The sequence below is a fragment of the Ascaphus truei genome, chromosome 6, assembly GCF_040206685.1.
Source record: "Ascaphus truei isolate aAscTru1 chromosome 6, aAscTru1.hap1, whole genome shotgun sequence".
NCBI classification, from domain to species: Eukaryota; Metazoa; Chordata; class Amphibia; order Anura; family Ascaphidae; genus Ascaphus; species Ascaphus truei.
Genome location: NC_134488.1, coordinates 113,112,758 through 113,127,581, shown reverse-complemented (window position 1 = coordinate 113,127,581; position 14,824 = coordinate 113,112,758). Strand labels below are relative to the sequence as shown.

General features: G+C 49.8%; 1 protein-coding gene across 1 annotated transcript in view; it reads right to left on the bottom strand.

The window, feature by feature from the left end:
- Nucleotides 1–263: 263 nt before the first annotated feature.
- LACTBL1 (lactamase beta like 1) overlaps nucleotides 264–14,824 on the bottom strand; it is a 38,367-nt gene continuing 23,806 nt past the window's right edge. The window contains 5 exon segments of the mRNA XM_075605795.1: nucleotides 264–2,876; nucleotides 2,879–3,606; nucleotides 5,413–5,428; nucleotides 5,431–5,517; nucleotides 7,111–7,340. Of these exon segments, the coding sequence (XP_075461910.1) occupies nucleotides 2,629–2,876; nucleotides 2,879–3,606; nucleotides 5,413–5,428; nucleotides 5,431–5,517; nucleotides 7,111–7,340 (1,309 nt within the window). The 3' untranslated portion in view covers nucleotides 264–2,628.

Below are 14,824 nucleotides of genomic sequence, written 5' to 3'. Positions count from 1 at the left end.
AAGTCATTGTTATTGCTAATGATTTATTGACATACTTTATCAGTTCAGTAGGAGTATTAATTTGCCTGCAAATCTCTGTTACTGATTATCATTCATTGAGCAATTTGATATATCTTTTGCAAATACGATCCAGAACCCCTATAACATAGGGGACATTTAGATATATTGCCATACACGCAGTCTAAACAAAAAATATTTTTGTGATATATATATATATATATATATATATATATATATATATATATATATATATATATATATATATATATATATATATCGATAAAGATATATCTATATATATCCCCTCAAACACACCTTCAAACAACACAAGGAGAGACACCAGTGCACAAAAAAGAGTGCACCAGAGATACCTGGGAGATATATTAATAGGATATGCAAATTATATTAAAATGAGTCATATTAGCATATCTACCAGGTGTGCTCTTTTTATGTGTCTAGTAAAATAGGTCTCTCTCCCATCTCTCCCATCTGAAGACAGGTGCAATGCTAATGCAAGACCGTGCTAACCTAACATGCTGTTAAGCCTATGCTGATGAGATTACTAATGGACATGGTTTTTGCATAGAATTAGCTTTGTGAATTGGTGATAACGTCCATTCCTGATTCTGATAACGTGATGTTATGAGCCCTGAGTTATAAGAGAATTTTATTGAACACGGCCTATATTGTTTCTACAATAGCAATCCTTCAGTATGGGCGATAACGGTCATAAGAAATTGTCCTTATAAATAATATCAATATCTCATAACTGCAAAGTGAAGGAAATGTTAGGTCTTGGAGACATTGTTAATGGGAAATAATGTTATTATCACACAAATCAATCTAAAAACAGGAATGAGTACCTTCCAAGTGTATTCGGAGATCATGTATTAACCTACCGGAACATGCATGTGGGATTTTCTTATGCAGACATATATCATAAATTGCTTCAGCTAGAGGCTTGTGTGATTATTCAGTGTAGTGAATCCACTGATGCATAGTTCTGCATAGCTGACAACAAGCTAATTTAGGATATGCCAGCGAACCGTGAAATCTTTTTTCCAATACGTCAGTCACTTTATTTCACCAGGGAAATGGTAGAAGGAACAGCAGGTTTTTGTGTTTTTCACCAGGGAAATGGTAGAAGGAACAGCAGGTTTTTGTGTTTTTCACCATACATTGCATTCGCGCTTCTCAACACGTGTTTAGGCACTCACTAGCACAAAAAAAACTATCCAATCAGATTATGTACCATGTCTTCTGATATGTGAATTATTGCTAGAGATTACTGCTCAAACATTGATTCGTTATAAAGTGCAGATGCAATAGAACTGTTTCGCTTTAAACAAAATTATCCAGTGTATTACCAAAATAGAATCTGATACATCAAGAAAAACCAAAGAAAGTGTCGTAAATTAGCTTTGTGCCCCCTCTCTCTTTCCCCTCTCCCTTCTCCCCTCTCCCCCACACATACATAAAACAAGAACAAAATATGAGCGCACATTAACAAAGCCATTAACCAATGTTTACAATAATTACAGCAATGAAAAATATACTATTTTTCCATTGCATTTATTTGTAAACAAATGTAATAATATTAAGTGTGCTATTTCTACACTACGTATTCCATTAGTGCACATAACCTACATACTTGGAAATTATTTTAATAAATACTGTACATGCAGTATACAAAAAATGTACAAATCGTGTCACATTACCATGACTTTTCCCACTGGCTGATTTTACCCTTAAAAAAAATTACCTAAAGATTATAACCTTAAACAAAACAACAAATCTCAACATAAAGTCTGTGTCGTTACAAATCATGTTATAACACGTGTTGGTCTATAATGAGTTTAACACACGTTGAGCAAAACTGGATACCGATATAGCAAGTGCTAGAGGATTATAGCTGCGGGGGGGTGGGGGGGGGCTCTGATCCATAAGCATGGAACCCCCAAAGCACAGCGTTAGCGGCTCTACGCTTTTTCAGCCGAAGCTCCGGAGATAGTAAGTCTCGCTACATCTGTACTGTATGCAACTTTGGCCCATTGTAATCACGCAACGCTATTCTACCAGAAGACATCCTACGTCCCATTCCAGGGAATAGGCACTAAGGTTTCTTCCAGTGTTAGAAGGTGTCTTATGGAATAGGACTTTTTAGTAAATATGGTCCTCTACAATAGTGGATTACAGCAACATTGTTACTGTAACCCACATGCTGAAACGCTGTAGATCAGCTAATTTACTGATGAAGGGGTAGATGGTTTTTATGTATAAAAATGGAACCTGAATATCTTATAGGGTGTAATGTAAATCCAAGTGTTAACTTTCCACTGCTTCGGTAGCAAATCTCATAGCAAACTTTGGAAGAGCCACATTTGTACATGTTGGTCTAGCCTTTTCCTGCCTGCCTATTTATAAAATCAATCCATACATTTAATTGTATTTGGCTATTTCCAACAAGGAGACAATCCAGTTCATCACCAGATGTACCTTATTGCTTCAGAAGTCACAATTCAGTGACCGACTTCTGACCCCTCATGGCTACTTGAGCCACTGATATAAGCCCTGACCCCATGTCTTATTTAATGTGGGCTGTATCCTGCCCAAGTACAGACTGAGTTCCTATTTGTGGAACACAGGTTTGCTGTGTATTCGCAGTACACTATATGTGTTAAGACCTGGAGCATCAAACCCTGGTGATAAGCCCTGAGTATCATTGGGGTAGAAGTTGAAAAGCTGCCTATCCTGTGTTTCAAGGGAAACAGAGGCAGAGCCCAAGTGCAGCACACATGGGAACTCCTTGTTAAACACCACTTGAAAGACCCGTTCCTCCAGGTAATGGAGGCGAATGGTCCTGTAGTTCTCTGGATCAGTTCTTCAATGTGAGGTCCAAACTGCTGCATCACCAAGACACCATTGGGCCCTGCTTTGATCTCATAGAAAGTTAGATTTGCATAGGTGTAATACCCAACATAGGGGGCAGGGTTGGGAGCTGGGCTAAGGCTTTTCTGAGCCTCCCGGAAAGCTTTTTCCATGGCTGGAATGAGGTAATCATATGTCTTTGCCACAATATCCTCTTCTTGGGCCCTTGTCCCTGACATGAGCACAATGAAGCTCATCCGGAGTTTAGGAACAAGGGAAAAGGTGGCCGAGTAGCCATCCAAATCCCCATCCTTCCGAATGATGTCATAGCCATGTTGCTCATTTATCTCCCACGGGGTCCCAGTCTGGTTAGCAAAGTAGTCACTGGTGCACTTAAAGACTGGGTTAAGCATGGTCTTTAATGTGTCTTGTTCCAGGATCCTGCGATGGTAAGTACCCAATAGCACCATAGCCAGCTTGGCCATATCTGCTGCTGTGGAATACATCTGGCCTGATGGACGATACCAGCCCAGATCATAGAGTGGGGCTATCTGACCACTGCCGTAAAAGCCCACTGCCATCTGAGATTGGATAGGTGGTGTGATGTCAAAGCCGGTGTCCTCCATGCCCACTTTGTCCAGGATGTTCTCTGACACCCAACACTGGTAATCTTCTTCTGCTGTGTGCTCTGCCAGGACGTGAGCCAGCAAAGCAAAAGCCAGATTACTATAATGGCACCTGAAATTTACAGGTACAGAAATGTTATCAAACTCAGATATTTGCTTTATGCTGTAAATATAACCTGCTATAACAAGCCTTTTAAAATACAGCCTGGATACACAGGAGGACAGTATTATTTGATGATGATTACGCAATCCTGTTGGAATATTATTATGATAAAGATCAATAGCTAAACGGAGTATAATGGATCGGCTCTCAAAAATAATAAACAATTACATTTATGCAAAATACATTATTTTAATCTAAACCAAGCATCAATTTAACTACAAAAAAATTATTAAAAAAAGTTAGAATGACACATAATTACTATATCAAAAAAAGTACTGCATAACATAGCAAGTCATAGTGTAGCAAAGTAACTTATAGAATTACTATATCAAAAACGTATTGCATCGCAAGTCAAAAGTGCAGCACAGTGAATCATACTTATACACTTATAACTTGATATGCAATACGTTTTTTTTTTCAACTTAATTTTTTATTGGTTGCTCACATGTTTACAGACACGGTGTTCATATACCTTTTGCAAGGTAAACTGTATATTTAAATCAGCGTTAATCAGACATGCACAATATCCATGGCTAGCAGACCAACGTAAAGAGAACAAATACGAGACGTACTAGGTAAATAAAAAGACAAACAAAAATTACAGACCCAGGAGAGGGAAGGGGGTAAGAGGGGGGGGGGGAGGTTGGGATAGGAAGGGGCTGGGGATGTCCTTCCGCTGCTGCTCCGCCAGATGCTGTGTATTCTCTTGCTCTCCAGTCCTGGTGGAGAGGCCGGGGCTAGGTTTCTCTCTTGCCAATCCCATAGTGCCAATTCATCCCTGGGCAGGGGGTCACTACTCGAAGAGTCCTTAGCCTGTCTCTGTCTGTCCCTATCCTGTCCCGACTGCTTGTCTTGTCACCACGTCATATGAAATACCTTTTTAATACAATAATTGCTATGAGTTACATTGCTACACTACGACTGGCTATGCAGTACTTTTTTTGATATAGCCATTATTTGTAATTCTAACTTTTTTTATATACTTTTTGGATTTAAATGGATTCTTGATTTAAATTAAAATAATGTATTTTGCATAAATGTAATTGTTTATTCATTATACTTCTTTTTTTTAAATGTTTCTGCAACCTGGAACCAGTGCACCAACCGAAAAACATAACCTTCTAAAAACAGGTGAGTGCATGTTAATGAAGCCTTAAGTATTTTAGTCATACTTTAACTAGAGTACTTCACAGAACTTGCACTCCTTTCAGGCTGCTGGTACTTTTGTTGGCCCTGTAGCTGCAGGTGACATATACAGTACCATTGCACTCACATTTCAGAACATAGGGTGCATATTATACCTAATACAGGCATACCCAGCATTAACGTACGCAATGGGACCGGAGCATGTATGTAAAGCGAAAATGTACTTAAAGTGAAACACTCCCTTTTTTCCCCTTATCGATGCATGTACTGTACTGAAATCATCATATACGTGCATAACTGATGTAAATAACGCATGTGTAACAGGCTCTATAGTCTCCCCGATTGCGCACAGCTTCGGTACAGGTAGGGAGCTGGTATTGCTGTTCAGGACGTGCTGACAGGCGCATGCGTGAGCTGGCGTTTGACTATTGGCCATATGTACTTACTCGCGAGTATACTTAAAGTGAGTGTTCTTAAACCGGGGTATGCCTGTACTCCTCCATCCAAAAAGTTTTGCAGCGTAACTGGTGCACAATGCTAGAGTTCGGATACTAATAATTTACTCATTTCATGCTGCTAGTTATGGTTTATCAGCCTATTTCACCGGACCTTGTTCCAGGATCAGCACCAGAACATCATCTTTGAGCAGTTCAAGAGCTTCATGTGTGTTTCCCTTCCACAAGAGGTTAGTAGATCGCAGCCTTCTTGGAAGCCCTGGGGGAGAAAGAGAAACAGGTACAGTACATATCTAATTCCTGAGGCTTGAAAACCTATTTGATTCAAATTTATATAAAGCTAGAGATGATGATAAATCTAAAGTTTAAGAATCTACATTTTTCTTCTGCACTCAGGATTAATATATTAATTCAGATATTTGTTTTTATTGGATTCATTTACTACTTACAGTATGTTAAACATGTACAATACTGTATGTAAATAAATTAAGCATTTAATTTTACAGAATGGAAGTTCTCTTCCTACATCTGCCAAACTTCTTCAGCAGCTTAACTGTTGAAGTATAGAAGTTGGTCATTGACAGGGTCATTTAGTCAGTTAATTATGTGTTGCTATTCCACTGCAATGGGAGATGCAAAACTAACACCACTGTACCCAATTTTTTCTAAATCATTCTCATGACCTTTTGTAGTTGGAGGCTGATACGAAAGCATATGGTTTTCTGTTCCCACCAACAGCTGGCAGAATGTTCTCCAGCTGCACACTAAATCTAATTTCATACATACAGTTGTAACCCTCTGTAGAATGTATGCAGTACACTCACACTGCCCCCTATCAGCAGGGCCGCCTACAGGGGGGAATAGCCGGGACAAGTGGCCCGGGCCCAGTGGCTGCGGGGGGGGCCCACCTGTCAGTTCTCAAGTTGCCACTGGGCCCGGCTCTTCCCAGCTGCAGGCCTCCCTACCTCACTGACTATCCCAGGCTGAGTTTCTGATGCTGGCATGCGTCGGGCCTCTCTGACGTGGGCTCAGCTTCCAGTGCGCACCGGCATGAGAGATAGGCCCGGCATGCACTGAGTCAGAAGCTCAGCATGGGACAGTCAGTGAGTGAGGCCCGCCGCTGGGGAAGAGCAGAGCCCGGTAGGAGCCTGAGATCATCCCAAGGTAAGTCTTTATGTATTTGGTGGGTTTTTTCTAAATGTATTTTGGGGGGGTTGTATGTATTTGGGGGGCTGGTATGTATTTGGGGGGTGGGGGTTTGGTATATATTTGGGGGGTGGGATCTTTTTGTATGTATTTGGGGGGTGGGGGTTTTTTTTGGTCTATATTTTGTGTGGGGGAGGGGGGGTTGTGTGAATCGGGGAGGGGAAATTAATGTAAGGGGGGTTTTTGAGAATGGGGTAATTGATGGAGGGTGGGGAGGAGAGAGGCGGGAGGGAGTGATTAAAAAGAGGGAGTAAGAGTTAGACGGAGGGGAGAGGAATACATGCAGGGGGGAAGGGATTGAGTGAGAGTGGGTTAATTGATGGAGGGGGGAGAGTGAGAGGAGAGAGCGGGTGAGTGTGGAAGAGAGGGATTGAGGAAGAGAGTGTGAGAAGGAGGGGAGAGAAATACAAGCGAGGTGGGGAGGGCGGGAGAGTCAGGTGTCAGTCTGGGGGTAGGATAAGGAAAGGTTACATGGGGTTACACAGTTGTGGACATGTGTTCATTTTGGAGCATTATGTGTGTGATCAGAGTTCAGGCAACAGAGTAGAGCTAGGAAATAATATGTCACTCCCACCACCAACAGATTACCATCAACTGGCCTAGTAAATCCTGTTTTTGTAGTTATTACTCTGGCAGGTTCTATTACCTGACAGCTGACTTGCCATTCTGCGTAGTGTAACAGGTGATGGTTTAACTTGCTGCGTCCCTTTCTCCAAGAATGCCAACTCGTCTTCCATATGCTTCCGGCCCAATGGATTTTTAATGGAGAAGTTAGCAGCATAACGCTCCAGGGGATCATCCAATGAGGTCACTACCCCTTCTTCCCAAAGTTTGTACAACATCAGTGATGGAAAAATCTTCGAGATACTGGCAATCCTGTTGAAGTAAATTTAGGAAAATAGGTGGCCCAGTTGTAATGACACCATCTTTGTAAGGTGGGCATACGTTTTGAGACCAAGAGTCTGCTAGTCTTTGAGCAAGTCTTTTTATATCCATATGCATTCACTACCAAACTATTCAAATGTAAGATCTTCAGAGCAGAGATGTATTGTGCTTTCAAAATCATACATGCAGTGCTACAAAGCAGATACCAAAATACATTGTAATTGACTAATGTATGGCAAATCTAAAAAATAAATGTCTACAAAAAAGAACATACTTAACATTCAGTTAATATGGCATTACATTAATTATGCACAGGGTAAAGATAGTACAGGTTTGAATAAATCCATCAGTAATCTCTCAATATTCATGTGCTTCATTCAGGGAGAATGAAAATACTATTCATTAAAAGTAATGCTAAAAGAAGCCTGACGAGGTGCAGACAAATGCACTAAAAACAATGAAATATAATATACAGTATCTACTATATATTTGTGAAATCACTGTATGTCTGCGTCCCAAGGGTCAATCGCATTGGACCTTGGCCCTGTCACTCCGGCTCAGGCCATGCCCGCCCCCCGCACACCTCTCATTGGCCTACGTCCAACACCAATGCCACACTGTCCCACCCCTCACTGACTGTCATTGGCCTGCGTCCAATGCCCGCCCCCGCACACCTCTCATTGGCCTGCGTCCCACCCCTCACTGACTCTCATTGGCCTGCGTCCAATGCCCGCCCCCGCACACCTCTCATTGGCCTGCGTCCCACCCCTCACTGACTCTCATTGGCCTGCGTCCAATGCCCGCCCCCGCACACCTCTCATTGGCCTGCGTCCAACACCAATGCCCTAATACAGTGTTTCCCAAACTGTGCGCTGGTGCGCCGCGGCTTGGCTAGAGGGGCGCCGCGATCAGGGCCGCCAGCAGCGGGAAACAAGGGCTGCTAGCTCATTTAAAAAAAAAAAAAAAAAAAAAACCTCTGAGGGGAAGCAGAGGAGCGGTCACGTGACCGCTCCCATCCAATGGGACTGCACCCTGCCCGGCATTGCAACTTCAGTGCCCGGCATTGCAACTACAAAGCCACCAGACAGCAGTGTGTGTGTGTGTGTGTGTGTGTGTGTGTGTGTGTGTGTGTGTGTGTGTGTGTGTGTGTGTGTGTGTGTGTGTGTGTGTGTGTGTGTGTGTGTGTGTGTGTGTGTGTGTGTGTGTGTGTTGTGTGTGTGTGTGTGTGTGTGTGTGTGTGAAAACGGGCTGCAGGGTGTGTGTGTATATATGTATATATGTGTGGTGTGTGTGTGTATATATGTATATATGTATAGTGTGTGTGTGTGGTGTGTATATATATATGTGTGTGTGTGTGTGTGTGTGTGTGTGTGTGTGTGTGTGTGTGTGTGTGTGTGTGTGTGTGTGTGTGTGGTGTGTGTGTGTGTGTGTGGTGTATATATATATATATATATATATATATATATATATATGTATATATGTGGTGTGTGTGTTATATGTGTGGTGTGTGTGTGTATATATATATATATATATATATATATATATATATATATACATATATACATACACACACACACACACACACACACACACACACACACACACACACACACCACACCCCCCCACACACCACACTAGCTGAGAGACCGGCGTTGCCCGGGATGTAAATGTGTAATAGGTAGTATTATTTATAAATTGTGGAACAATAGGTGAGTATTGTTGTAAAGGTTGGATAATAATATTGAAAAGAAAGATGGAAGAAAATGTAATACGATGTTGTATAAAAATGGTTATTGTAACCACACCACAGTACAATGTATATTTTGGTGCCATAAGTGATGTAAAAATGTGAGGCGTGTGTCCTGCTAGGTGTGAGGAGGCGGGTGGCACGTGGGTTGTGAGTGCTGTCTGTGAGTGGGGGTCCTGCTAGGGTGTGAGGCGGCGGGTGGCACGTGGGTTGTGAGTGCTGTCTGTGAGTGGGGGTCCTGCTAGGGTGTGAGGCGGCGGGTGGCGCGTGGGTTGTGAGTGCTGTCTGTGAGTGGGGATCCTGCTAGGGTGTGAGGCGGCGGTTGGCGCGTGGTTGTGAGTGCTGTCTGTGCGTGGGGGTCCTGCTAGGGTGTGAGGCGGTGGGACAGTGATGTCGGTGCGTAGGGGCGGGAGGCAGCAGGTGTGTGTGGCGGCAGGTATGTGTCGAGTGTGGCGGGGTGTCTGTTGAGTGCGTGCAGCGGCTGTGAGGCGGTGGGTGAAAGGCAGAGGCGGCCGGAGTAAGGGCGGGTGAAAGGCAGAGACGGGGGTGGGGAGGCGGTAAGGCGGGCAGGAAGGCGAAGGGCGGCGGGAAGGGGAGGAGGGGGTGGTGGAGGGGGGCAAGGGTGGAGGAGGGGGCAAGGGGTGGAGGAGGGGGGCAAGGGGTGGAGGAGGGGGGCAAGGGGTGGAGAGGGGGGCAAGGGGTGGAGGAGGGGGGAAGGGTTAGAGGAGGGGGAAGGGTTAGAGGAGGGGGGAAGGGTTAGAGGAGGGGGTGGAAGGGTTAGAGGAGGGGGGGAAGGGTTAGAGGAGCGGGGGGGAGGAAGGGTTAGAGGAGCGGGGGGGAAGGGTTAGAGAGCGGGGGGGGGAAGGGTTAGAGGAGCGGGGGGAGGGGTGGGAGGGGGTGGGAGGGGGGGAGGGGAGGGGGGTGCAGGGGGGGAGGGGAGGGGGGGGGGGAGGGGGGGAGGGGAGGGGGGGGGAGGGGGTGCAGGGGTGGAGGGGAGGGGGGGGTGGAGGGGAGGGGAGGGGGGGGTGGAGGGGAGCGGAGGGGGGGGTGGAGGGGAGCGGAGGGGGGGGTGGAGGGGAGCGGAGGGGGGGGGAAAGGGGAGCGGAGGGGGGGAAAAGGTAGCGGAGGGGGGGGAAAAGGTAGCGGAGGGGGGGGGAAAGGGGAGCGGAGGGGGGGGAAAGGGGAGCGGAGGGGGGGGAAAGGGAGCGGAGGGGGGGAAAGGGGAGCGGAGGGGGGGGAAAGGGGAGCGAGGGGAAGGGGGGGGGAGGCGGTGGGAAGGGGGGGGGGAGGCGGTGGGAAAGGGGGGGGGGAGGCGGTGGGAAGGGCGGGGAGGCGGTGGGAAGGAGGGGGGAGGCGGTGGGAAGGGGGGGGGAGGCGGTGGGGAGGCGGTGGGAAGGGGCGGTGGGAAGGGGGGGGCGGGGGGCGGTGGGAAGGGGGGGGGCGGTGGGAAGGGGGGAGGGGAGGCGGGTGGGAAGGGGGGGGGGGGAGGCGGTGGGAAGGGGGGGGGAGGCGGTGGGAAGGGGGGGAGGGGAGGCGGTGGGAAGGGGGAGGGGAGGCGGTGGGAAGGGGGAGGGGAGGCGGTGGGAAGGGGGGAGAGGGGGCAGTGGACAGGAAGGGGGGCAGTGGACAGGAAGGGGGGGCAATGGACAGGAGGGGGGGGCAGTGGACAGGAGGGGGATGCAGTGGACAGGAGGGGGGGGGGCAGTGGACAGGAGGGGGGGCAGTGGACAGGAGGGGGGGGAGTGGACAGGAGGGGGGGGCAGTGGACAGGAGGGGGATGCAGTGGACAGGAGGGGGGTGCAGTGGACAGGAGGGGGGGGGGGGCAGTGGACAGGAGGGGGGGCAGTGGACAGGAGGGGGGCAGTGGACAGGAGGGGGGGGCAGTGGACAGGAGGGGGGGGCAGTGGACAGGAGGGGGATGCAGTGGACATGGAGGGTGGGGGGGCAGTGGACAGGAGGGGGGGCAGTGGACAGGAGGGGGGGGCAGTGGACAGGAGGGGGGGGGCAGTGGACAGGAGGGGGGGGGCAGTGGACAGGAGGGGGGGGGCAGTGGACAGGAGGGGGGGCAGTGGACAGTAGGGGGGGCAGTGGACAGGAGGGGGGGCAGTGGACAGGAGGGGGGGGCAGTGGACAGTGGACAGGAGGGGGTGGACAGTGGACAGGAGGGGGGGCAGTGGACAGTGGACAGGAGGGGGTGGACAGTGGACAGGAGGGGGTGGACAGTGGACAGAGGGGGGGGCAGTGGACAGGAGGGGGGGGCAGTGGACAGGAGGGGGGGCAGTGGACAGGAGAGGGGGGGCAGTGGACAGGAGAGGGGGGGCAGTGGACAGGAGAGGGGGGGCAGTGGACAGGAGAGGGGGGGCAGTGGACAGGAGAGGGGGGGCAGTGGACAGGAGGGGGGGGGGCTGTGGACAGGAGAGGGGGGCAGTGGACAGGAGAGGGGGGGGCAGTGGACAGGAGAGGGGGGGCAGTGGACAGGAGGGGTGGGGCTGTGGACAGGAGGGGGGGCTGTGGACAGGAGGGGGGGGGGCTGTGGACAGGAGGGGGGGGCAGTGGACAGGAGGAGGGGGGGCAGTGGACAGGAGGGGGGGCAGTGGACAGGAGGGGGGGCAGTGGACAGGAGGGGGGGCAGTGTCACACACACACACACACGCGACACCTACCTGTACTTCCGGCCGCCGCCATCTTCTCACTGGGCGCCGCGAGGGAGGAAGGGGGTCCGCCATCTTACGCGCCGCGTGGCAGCCTGTTCCCACGCCGGGGAGGGAGCTGAGTGGAGCGGGAGGGAATGGAGCGGGAGGGAGGTGAGTGGAGCGGGAGGGAATGTAGCGCGAGGAGGAAGGGGGTCCGCCATCTTAGGCGCCGCGTGGCAGCCTGCCTGTTCCCCCGCCGGGGAGGGAATGGAGCGGCAGGGAGTGGTGTGTAGCGGGAGGGAGTGGTGTGTAGCGGGAGCTACACTGTGTGAGGTAGCGGGATAGGGGGAGGGACATTGGTGGCATGGTGTAGCGGGGTAGGGGGCCTCGCGGTCTGGTTGCGGTAGGGAGCTGTGTGAGGTGCAGGAGATGTGAGGCGTGCTGTGCGGTTCGCGGGAGCTACACTGTGTGAGCTAGCGGGATAGGGGGAGGGACATTGGTGGCATGGTGTAGCGGGGTAGGGGGCCCTTCCGGTCTGGTTGCGGTAGGGAGATGTGTGAGGTGCAGGAGATGTGAGGTGTGCTGTGCGGTTCGCGGGAGCTACACTGTGTGAGCTAGCGGGATAGGGGAGGGACATTGGTGGCATGGTTGTAGCGGGTAGGGGGCCTCGCGGTCTGGTTGCGGTAGGGAGCTGTGTGAGGTGCAGGAGATGAGGCGTGCTGTGCGGTTCGCGGGAGCTACACTGTGTGAGGTGGCGGGATAGGGGGAGGGACATCGTTGCCATGGTGTGTGAGTGGAGGCCGCGGCCTCGCGGTCCGGTTGCGGGAGGGAGATGTGTGGCGTGGAGGGGAGGGGGGGTTTGAAGAGGCAGTCTGCAGTGTTTGGTGTTGTGTGAATGTGTGTGTGTGCTGTGTTTGTGCGTTGTGTGTAGATTCTGTACCTGATTCGGCAGTCTGTGGTAGCAGACGTGAAGGTTTTGATAGCTGTGAAGCGTGGCCCCAGAGCAGTTGAGGATTAGAGGATTAGGTGTTGCAAAAGCAAAGCGTTCCCAAAACTCAGTGAGGGGTGGGACAGTGTGGAAGTATTAGGGCAGTGGTTCCCAAACTTTTTCGGTTCAAGGCTCCCAAGGCAATCAGAATTTTTTCAAGGCTCCCAAGGCGATCAGGATTTTTACGCGGCGCCCCAAAGTAAAAACAAAGTGTACATACATACATAGGTGTACAAACATACCTAACAGTTGCAGTGCGCAGTTGGTGTCTCTCTCAGACACTCTCACTCTCTCTCACACACTCTAACTCTCTCTGACCTCACTCTCTCTCTCTCTGACCTCTCTCTGACCGCACTCTCTCTCTCTGACCTCACTCTCTCTCCTCACTCTCTCTCTCAGAACTCTCTCTCTCTGACCTCACACTCTCTCTCTCTGACCTCACACTCTCTCTCTCTCTGACCTCACACTCTCTCTCTCTCTGACCTCTGACCTCACATTCTCTCTGACCTCCCACTCTCTCTCTCTCTCTGACCTCACACTCTCTCTGACCTCACTCTCTCTCTCTCTCTCTCTGACCTCACACTCTCTCTGACCTCACACTCTCTCTGACCTCACATTCTCTCTGACCTCCCTCTCTCTCTGACCTCCCTCTCTCTCTGACCTCCCTCTCTCTCTGACCTCACACTCTCTCTCTCTGACCTCACTCTCTCTCTCTCTGACCTCACTCTCTCTCTCCTCTGACCTCTCTCTCTCTCTCTGACCTCACTCTCTCTCTCTCTCTCTCTCTCTCTCTGACCTCACTCTCTCTCTCTGACCTCACTCTCTCTCTCTCTGACCTCACTCTCTCTCTCTATCTCTCTGACCTCACTCTCTCTCTCTCTGACCTCACTCTCTCTCTCTCTGACCTCACTCTCTCTCTCTCTGACCTCACTCTCTCTCTCTCTGACCTCACTCTCTCTCTCTCTGACCTCACTCTCTCTCTGACCTCACTCTCTCTCTCTCTCTCTCTGACCTCACTCTCTCTCTGACCTCACTCTCTCTCTCCCTGACCTCACTCTCTCTCTCTCTGACTTCACTCTCTCTCTCTCTGACCTCACTCTCTCTCTCTCTGACCTCACTCTCTCTCTCTCTCTCTGACCTCACTCTCTCTCTCTCTGACCTCACTCTCTCTCTCTCTCTCTGACCTCACTCTCTCTCTCTCTGACCTCACTCTCTCTCTCTCTCTCTCTCTGACCTCACTCTCTCTCTCTCTCTGACCTCACTCTCTCTCTGACCCCCTCTCTCTCTCTCTCTGACCTCACTCTCTATGACCTCACTCTCTCTCTCTCTGACCTCACTCTCTCTCTCTCTCTGACCTCACTCTCTCTCTCTCTCTCTCTCTGACCTCACTCTCTCTCTCAGACACACACAAATAAATACACACACACACACACACACAAATACACACACACACACAAATAAATACACACACACACAAATAAATACACACAGATACACACACACTGATGCAGATACACACACACACACAAATAAATACACACAGATACGGGGGGTGGGGGAGGGTATGGCTGAACGGCCCGGTCCCTGCACGGGGGGAGGTCAGTGCTGCGGGGGCCTGTGCCACGTGGGGGGAGGGCCGGTGTGCTGCCGGGAGGGAGGGGGGGGTGACGCTGCAGTGCTGCTGGGAGACATCTGTCTCCCGGTGCTGCTCCTCCAGCGTGAGCGCCGGGCCTCCCTCTCTCAGCGTAGGCAGCTCAGCGTCGCTGAGCCGGGCTGAACAAATGCACAAGCCCTGCATCTGTAATCAACGCGGCTATAGTTCCTCCGGCCTGGGACATAGTAAGCGCTTAGGTGCTGCTGCTCGCTCTTGCTTGCTGCCGCTCGCTCTACCAGGAGCTTTTTGCTGTCCTGGCAGAGGAGACAGCAAGCGCGCTTGGGAGGCGGGTATACCTGTGTGTGTTTGTCACTTGGTAGCTGTGTGTGTGTGTGTGTGTATATTATATAATATTTTAAACATTTAAAAAAAAAAGACATGTGAGAATAAATTATTAACATTGTGCAACTTTGATAAATATATTCACACACACACACACACATATATATATAT